This window comes from Brassica napus, chromosome C6, assembly GCF_020379485.1.
Source record: "Brassica napus cultivar Da-Ae chromosome C6, Da-Ae, whole genome shotgun sequence".
NCBI classification, from domain to species: domain Eukaryota; kingdom Viridiplantae; phylum Streptophyta; class Magnoliopsida; order Brassicales; family Brassicaceae; genus Brassica; species Brassica napus.
This window is the reverse complement of record NC_063449.1, coordinates 41,310,619-41,319,735: the sequence shown is the minus strand read 5'-3', so window position 1 is coordinate 41,319,735 and position 9,117 is coordinate 41,310,619. Positions and strand designations below refer to the sequence as shown.

Here is a 9,117-nt window from a genome sequence, read left to right as displayed (position 1 = left end):
TAGGAAGTTCAGACGACTTCCAAACGACTTTACAGGAAGTCCAGACGACTTTACAGGAAGTCCAGACGACTTTACAGGAAGTCCAGACGACTTTGTCAGAAGACTTCCAAGAAGTCCAGAAGACTTCCAAGAAGTCCAGACGACTTCCAGACGACTTCCAGACGACTAACAGGTAAGTCGTCCCAGAAGTCTTTCAGATCTGAAAAACCTGCATATTAAATCCAGATCTGAAAAACCTGCATATCCAAAAACGTTCAAATGGCTTAAAAACAGAAAAATGAGTGAAAGATTAGATAAATATACCTTTACAGAACACACAAAAATACATATCTAAAAATAATAGATTTACCTTTAAATTAGTGGAAGATGGGTACCATCTAATTAAAAACATGCAAAAAAGATAGATTAGTAAGAAAGACATGAGACAAAACTGGAAAATTCATATAAAGTTTGGTGTTTTCAAGTCAAAGAGATTAGAGTGGGTTTGGAGAGTTTTAGTTTGGGAAAAAAGTTAGAACTTTATACAACAAGATGTTACCAAATAAAGAAAAATCAGACATAAGAACTTACCAAAACGCTCAGATCTATTATGAAAGGGAGACTTCGTCAGAAGACTTCCATGAAGTCCAGACGACTTCCTGGAAGTCCAGACGACTTCCTGGAAGTCCAGACGACTTCCTGAAAGTCCAGCCGACTTTGTCAGAAGACTTCCAAGAAGTCCAGACGACTTCCAGACGACTAACAGGTAAGTCGTCCAAGAAGTCTTCCAGGTCTAAAAAACCTGCATATCAAATCCAGATCTGAAAAACCTGCATATCCAAAAACGTTCAAATGACTTAAAAATAGAGAAAATGAGTGCAAGATTAGATAAATTTACATTTATAGAACACACAAAAATACATATCTAAAATTAATAGATTTACCTTTAAATTAGTGGAAGATGAGTACCATTTGATTAAAAACCTGCAAAAGAGATAGATTAGTAAGAAATACATGAGACAAAACTGAAAAATTCATACAAAGTTTGGTGTTTTCAAATCAAAGAGATTAGAGAAAGGTTGGAGAGTTTTAGAATAATGAACATTACATTTTTGTTGCAGCCATTTGAGAGGAGGAGAGAGAATGTGTAAATTTTTCTTTATATAGGGAGACAAAAAATCCAATTAGGTTAAATATTTTTGACTCAGACGACTTCCTGGACGACTTACATTTCAGTCGTCTGGTGAAGAAATTAAAACAGACGACTTACATGTAAGTCGTCCAGAAGAGTTTAATATTTTTAGCGGGAAATTAAATATTTTTAGCGAGAAACTAAAATAGAAGACTTTCCACACGACTTACAAGTAAGTCGTCTGGTTTAAATTATTTAAGCGGGACAATAATTTTACAAAAAAATTTAGGCGGGAATATTTGGACGACTTACATGTAAGTCGTCTGTTTTAATTTCTTAACCAGACGACTGAAATGTAAGTCGTCCGAGTAAAATGATCCGGTTAGGTTAAAACGTACATTGGTAAAATTAAAGGTTCGGTACGATGTGGACGACTGAAATAAACGTCGTCCGAGTAAATTATTCAACAGACGACTGAAATATAAGTCGTCCACACCCTAAACATAACCCCTAAATTTAATTATCTAATTAAAGACTTCATAAAATCAAATCAAACTTGAAAAGTGTTTACTATACACATAAATAAACACACATAGGTGAAAACTAATTTTTGAAAAAAACATTTTAGTTTTCCAAAATCTAACCCTAACAATACATACAATACTACAACATATGTTTGCCAAACTCCTAAACCAAAGTATTTTATGATTCACTACTTCCACTCATCTATCTTCTAAACAAATCAATTTTATCATATCTTAATTTATATCACTTAAAACTGTTTATAATTACTTGATTTTTATTTTTCACGCATCAAAATATTTTTTTACAAGATTTATACATTATTTTTAAAATAAACCGGTACCAGACGACTTACACTTCAGTCGTCCAGACGACTTCCAACATCTCAGACGATTCAGACGATTTACTAGGGCTATATTCGTAAAAATGGCTTCTGTTTTTTTGTTTGGTCACAAGGGGCTGAGTTGTAATTTCACTTGGCTTTTAGGTTAGTTTTGCATTTGATTCAAGTTTGGGTATAGGTTTGGGGTTAAAATCAAGTTGTGGGTTAGTTTTGGCAAAAACCCCAGAAAATAAATAGATATTTGCGGATATTTACGAATACTTCCGGATATTTCCGCTTTTATTAATACAAATTTATTTTTTAATATATTTTTTTACATGATATATAAAATAAAAATTAAAGAAATAGTGAAACTACATATTTTGTAAATTTTAAACTTAGTTAACAATTATAATAACACAAAACTTAAGAAAAAAAATATAATTGTTTTATAAATTTTTTCTCTTCTTTTTTATGTAATACTTTTATATAAGAAATAATGTGAATAGAATTTGTCAAATCATATGTTATAATAATAATTATATAAACTTATACATTTAAAACATTAAGTATAATCAAAATGTACATATATTTATATATTTCCGGTTCGGAGCGGATATCCGCTTCCCAAAATTTTGATATTTGTGATTTGCTTCGATTTTAACAGATATTGATTTTTAGTAATTGATTTTTAGTATTTGCTTTGCTTCGAAAGTTTACGGATATCCGAAAATTTCGGATCGAATCGAGACAAATAACGAATCAAATCAAATTTAGCGGATAAAATGTCAAACCCTACCGCTGATGACATGTTTGGATTCAGTATGCATAATTCATTTTATCATGTTTAAATTCAAAATATGCGTCCATCTAAAGTTTTTTTTTATTATAAAACATATAGATACAAACAAAAATCGCCTTTAAACAATTAAAGCTACTATTAATATTAAAATTTCGCCTTTGTAGCTACTCTCGATTGCTATTTTTTGTTAACGACATTATGCTAATATATTATATGTACAAATATATAAAAAGGTTATATTATATTAGTATATCCCCTATATATTAATTGAGAAACATTTAAAAAATTAGAACCTTGATTTTGTATTAATTAAAAAAAACTCTAATCCTAGGTGACACTTCTAAATTCCTTCTAATTTTCATTTTAAAGAATTCTACAGCATCTAATATAAAGTATAGTTTAAAAATATACTAACAACATTATATAACCCAAAATATAAGAAATGTGTATTCTTTCCTTAAATAAAAGTTACGGAATTATCTAATATGATTAACATATATATGACAATTAATGACTATGAATAATAAAGATTTGATAACAATTTTTGCATTCTTTCATTTTTGTTTAATTTTATATTATTAAAAAGATTTAAAAATTACATAAACCATATAATAAAAAATTAGATTTTTTTCTTATATGTTATATTTTGATTTTTTTTAAATGACTTTGAAATTACATAAATGGGGAAACTTTATATGTTATATTTAAAATATTTAAAAAAATTTAAAACGACTTAAAATTAAAAAAATAAGAAAACCTTATATATTTTATTTTTTATATATGTTAGATTTTTTCTTATATGTTTTCTTTTAAATTTTTTAAAACAACTTTAAATTACAAAAATGTAAGTTTTTCTTAACCAAACAACTAAAAGCATTAAAATAACATGTATCAATTCGATGGTTGATCTGAAACTTTTTAAAACCATATGGAAGATAAATGTCAAAATAATTCAAGTGTGGAAACAATACTGTTCAATTTTTTCAAAAATGTGTTCGGTGAAAAAAAAATAAAGTTTTTGTGTCATAGTCTGTTTAATGTCCAATATGATCAACCCATAATATATTAATTATAGTTTAGTTTCACCATTTTTAATAAAAAAATGATCCGGTCTAACTAGGGGTGTTCAATCCGGATATCGGTTCGGTTGCGGTTCGATTTTTTCGGTTTTTCGATATTTTGGTTTATGAAAAATAGCTACCATATTAAAACCATATTTACTTTGGTTTGGTTTGGTTTATATACCGTCGGTTTTCGGTTTATTCGGTTTTATATCAAAATACCAAAATACCATAAATTTGTTTTAAAAAAAAAGTATTTTATGGATTTTATTTATATTATTAGATATTAGTTTTTATATAACATGAAGATATTTCGGTTTTTACTATTTAAAATATTTAGTAAACATATTAAGTTAATAATTATAATAGTTTTTAAATAATAGAAATTAGTAATCCATAATATTATAAATAACTAAATCTAAACACTCATATTTGTTAACAAGAGGGTAAACGTTATGTTTTATTTAATTTGATAAAAATAAAACATATCTTTTAACTTAAAAAAAAATATTAAGTTACTAAAAACAACGTTTCAATATAAAAATCAAATTAATAAAATAAATTATGTATATATTCTTAATTATGTTATAAACTTTACATATAATTATACTACTATATTTTAAATGATTGGTTTATTCAGTTTATTCGGTTTGATCGCTTTATATACCAAACCATATCCATATACCGCGGTTTTCAAAAATGACATCCATTTGGTATTACCAAGTCCAAACCACTTTCTCTATTTCGGTTCGGTTCGGTTTTAATTGGTTTGATTTTGCCGGGTTGAACACTCCTAAGTCCTTCCATCGGAAAGAAATTATATAATAATAACAAAAAATATTATATATGTATAAATAAAATAATTAAAAATATATAAAAATTTATCGATAATATATACAAATAAATTCACTCTGCACAACGCGGATTTCTTATCCTTGTTAGATGGTATACAGATCACGAGAAAGAAAGACAGAAAAGGAAATCAGTTATTAGTGTTATCAAACTTTCTTCTAACAACAGAAAGAAAAACAGGGATAACTCTAACTTTAATTAACACATAAACTGGGCTACTTTTATAAAAATAGAGCACACAGATAAAGCATCCTGCGTTGAAAAGACAAAATCCCACTCCCTCACATCTCTTAAACTTTACACTTTGTCAACTATAATATATATATAAATATATTGATTAGCTTTTACAATATTGTCTTCCGAACTGTCCAACAAAACTTTCTTCTGTTTCTTTCGAAATACATCCACAAACTTAGAAACAACATTTTTTTGGCCTTTTCTTATTGATTAACAGTTTTTTTGGCAGATTATAAAAAAAAGTTTGGCCTCTTGGCTCTTGTTATGCCAAAATATCTTTCATCATCTTCTGTTTCCTCTCATCTTCCATGGCTTTGAAATTCTCTCAAATTCTCTTTATAGTTCTCTGGCTCTCATTCTTCTTTCTCCTCCTCCACTACTTGTATTCCTTCAACCTCCACCATCTTTACTCTCCTAATGCGGATGAGCCGTCGATGCCGAAGCACCAGGACCGCAGTCCCTACACCACTAGATTAGTCAGCAGAAAAGCTCTCTCCCATAGATTTGACTTCACTCCTTTCCATCCCCGAGAGAACAACCACCATCATCGTCCTTCCGGCGAGAAAGACGACGGCGATGAGATCGATCCCCGTTATGGAGTGGAGAAACGCCGAGTTCCCTCCGGACCCAATCCGTTGCACCATTGATGAATGACGATTACACGTGCTTGATTAGAGTTGTAACATTCAAACCAAAGCCTGATCAGACTACCTAGTTTTTTTTTGTCTTAAAGGAGGATATTAAAGATTTAGATCTTTTTGTTTGTTTTCTTTAATAGGTTTTTCATAGTTTTGGTCTTGATACATTTTTTTATCATGTGTACACAAGTATATCTTAGCTTTACTTTGACGATTTTATCTGTAAATATGTTGGTTTAATATCAAGAAATAATTCACATCTCTTGGTTATTGTGGTTAACGAGAAAAAAAAAATGATTGTTTTGTTTTTTGATTTGTTTTGTTTTTGTTACCTTATGTTGACTGTTATGTATATTAATTATCAATTTGAAGAAAAATTAGTCGTTGATTATAATGATGATGGATCATCATATAATTGCTTTGACTTTGGGATTAGCCAACCAGTAGCTGCAACGGCACGTCACAACTGAGAGTTATTCTAGATGCCTTATTATACCAAAGACAAAATAATACATAGTATAAGATACAAATATACTATCTCTAAAAGAAATATACAAATATAACATATGATAAGAAAGTACTAATATTTGTTTCATACGTCCGAAATTTGAACTACAAGTTTTTTATAGCCTCTTTTTCACGCTTATATATTACGCAAAAATTTATATGTAAATCGTCCACTTTCATTTCTTAAAATACATCGAGTAATTCATACTGTTAAAAACAATACATTATTTTACCAAAAAAAAAAAACAATACATTGAGTAACTGACTTTATCAATATATACATGCAGTCTAACTAGTGTTGTTAAGCTAACTCGTAAATAGACTAAAAAAGAAAACTCGTAAATAGAGTTTAAATTTAATATGGTAAAGACATTTATTTGGTAAATCTGAACACGACTTTGGCCAGTATAGTGTCTTGCTGTCTTTTCGATAAAAATAAGGAAATTGTCATTTTACAAAGCTTCACTGTCTCTCAATCTCAGGATGTGCCGACTTTTCTGTATTTGGTTTCTTTCTATACCAACTAATTTGTTTATTTTAAAATATTATATTACAAATGCTGTTGACAAAATAATAAAGTGTAAAGAGGGACCAATATGTACAAATGGTAAACGACTGAATTAATAATTTAGGGTAAATTATATCGTCTTCTAGCATATTAAAAAGAACGATTTTAAAATAATTTATTATACTTTCCATAATAGTTGCTTCCCTTCACATGAGTCTAGTGTTGTGTGCCATCATATTTTAATGGGACCTATTTTCAAAGATTAGGTTTTTGTGGCGTAGTTACCTTGTGATATATTTTATAAAGGCAAAATAAAATAAGCGTCGGTAACACATACAAACCTTACTTTCTAAATACATTAGTTCATCTATATTATTAAAAAAAAATACCATTTCAAAATGTTCTTACTTCGTTAATTAAACTCCTTTTTTTTTTCTTTTTCTGTTGCATTTATGAAATATCATAAAACGAATAAAACTATCTAATTTATTACTTGTCTTTTCAGTTACATTAATGAAATATATATTATTAAAAGAGAAGTACCCATTTGAAAATGTTCTTACTTCATTAATTAAACTCCTTTTTTTCCTTGTCTTTTTCGGTTGCATTTATAAAATATCCTAAAACGAATAAAACTGCCTAATTTATTACTTGTCTTTTCGGTTACATTAATGAAATATGCTTAAATGAATTTAAACTTCATATTTTATTATTTGTCTTTTTCATTTACCTTAATGAAATATCCTTAAATAAATTTAGACATAATGTCATTTAATCAACCAAAAAACTCATGAGTTATCCTTACCTGCATAATTTTAATAATGGAGATTTTTAAAAACATGCATCATTAAAATGTTACCTAAAACATGCAACACTAATATATAACATGCATCAATAAAATTAGAATTTGACTCACACAATTGTACGGATATTATTTTTTTGATTAAATTTAAAAATAATTATTTATTCAAAAAATATTTAAGAATAGCTATGTTTTTAAAAATTATATGGTATTATTTGCTCATAACTCATTTGTCATTTGATAAATTGTTAGAAAGAAAATTTTAGCATAATATAACTCAGTTGTCATTTGCTAAATTTATGATTTTTATTTATATTTTTATTATTTAATTATAGTATTTTCATTTTATATTTGTAAATGTATTGTTTTAAAAATAATCAATTAAAATTGTTATTATCATTGAATATCATTATTTTTGACATAATTTGAGTTTTCGTTTACATCAAAACTTATCATATTTTAGGATAATTTTAATTTAAAATGTAATTTTCATATTTTTCAAACAAATTCTAAAAATATTTTTAAATAATTTATTATAATTGTTAAAAAAAATATTGAGTTGCATTTCAAATAAAAAGGAAAAGATATTTAAAATATTCTAATTAAAATATGTAAAATTAAATATAGTTTTAAGGAAATGGTCAAAATAAAAATAATTACACATAAAATAATCATGATTTTTGTTAACTGGGTGGATCATTATTTATATGATATCGCACACAAAAGAAAAATTTATGTTTTTTAAATTATCTAATTAACTCTATACTCATTTTTTTAATATGATATCACACATTCATAAAAAAATAGATAGTTTAAGATGCAAAAAAGTATTTACTTAATGAATATAATATGAATGAATATTACAAATATATCATTTAATAACATAAATAATTAAAAACTGAAAATTCATATCCGCGCTGGTGCGCGGATCAGGGTCTGGTTTAGTTTAAACTAAATGATATACATATATAGAAATTTAAATAATATAACGTCTAAAAACATAAGATTCTAAACTCACCAAGTAAATGATAATTGAAAAATACCTCAGTTAATTAACTGGATCAAAGCTTCGAAATGAATTGTTGTTTTTTTTTTTCAATAACATTACATATTCATATTAACTCTGTAAACCACGCTGGGAGATGTTGATCCATGTGAACGACGAAAGACGTTTGTGTCCTGACACTGCGTGCTAGGTTATCCGCCTTTGTATTTTGCGTTCTTGGTACATGAATAATCTTTGATCGTATGAAACTCTATTTCAGACTCTTGATATCTTCCAAATAACTTGCAAAAGCTGGCCCTTCTTTTGGTTCTGAAACCATCTTCACCAATTGAGAACAATCCGTTGCAAACGTAACCGGAAATTGTCATAAGTTTCTCATACATTCCATAGGCCATAGTAGCGCCTCCATCTCTGCATGTAATGGTGTTATAGTGGCCTGTACATTCCTTGCTCCCATCAGTCCCTCAAATCCTTTTAACGTACTGAACCAACCCTGACCAGAGAAAATATCACCCTCTTTCCATGATCCATCTGTAAAACACCATCGTCTGGGAATTGACGGAAGAGTCGTTATATGTATCTGAGATCCCCTTTTTTGTTCATTCAAAAGTTGTGCATCTGCCGAGAGTGTAGATTCCGTTTCTCCCAATTTTAGAGTATCCATAGGATCCATATCCAAATTACTAAAAACCTTATTGTTTCTTCCTTTCCAAATATACCATAGTATCCAAGCAAACTGATGATCCTCC

The 9,117-nt window shown here is 28.0% G+C and overlaps 1 protein-coding gene across 1 annotated transcript; it reads left to right on the top strand.

Moving 5' to 3' along the window:
• Positions 1 to 5,146: 5,146 nt before the first annotated feature.
• Positions 5,147 to 5,554, top strand: LOC106405055 (CLAVATA3/ESR (CLE)-related protein 12-like; the record flags this gene model as incomplete). The annotated part of the gene is made up of 1 exon (XM_013845669.3): positions 5,147 to 5,554. A coding segment is annotated over one exon (408 nt), but the record flags the coding sequence as incomplete, so codon positions are not given.
• Between the last annotated feature and the right edge of the window lie 3,563 nt (positions 5,555 to 9,117).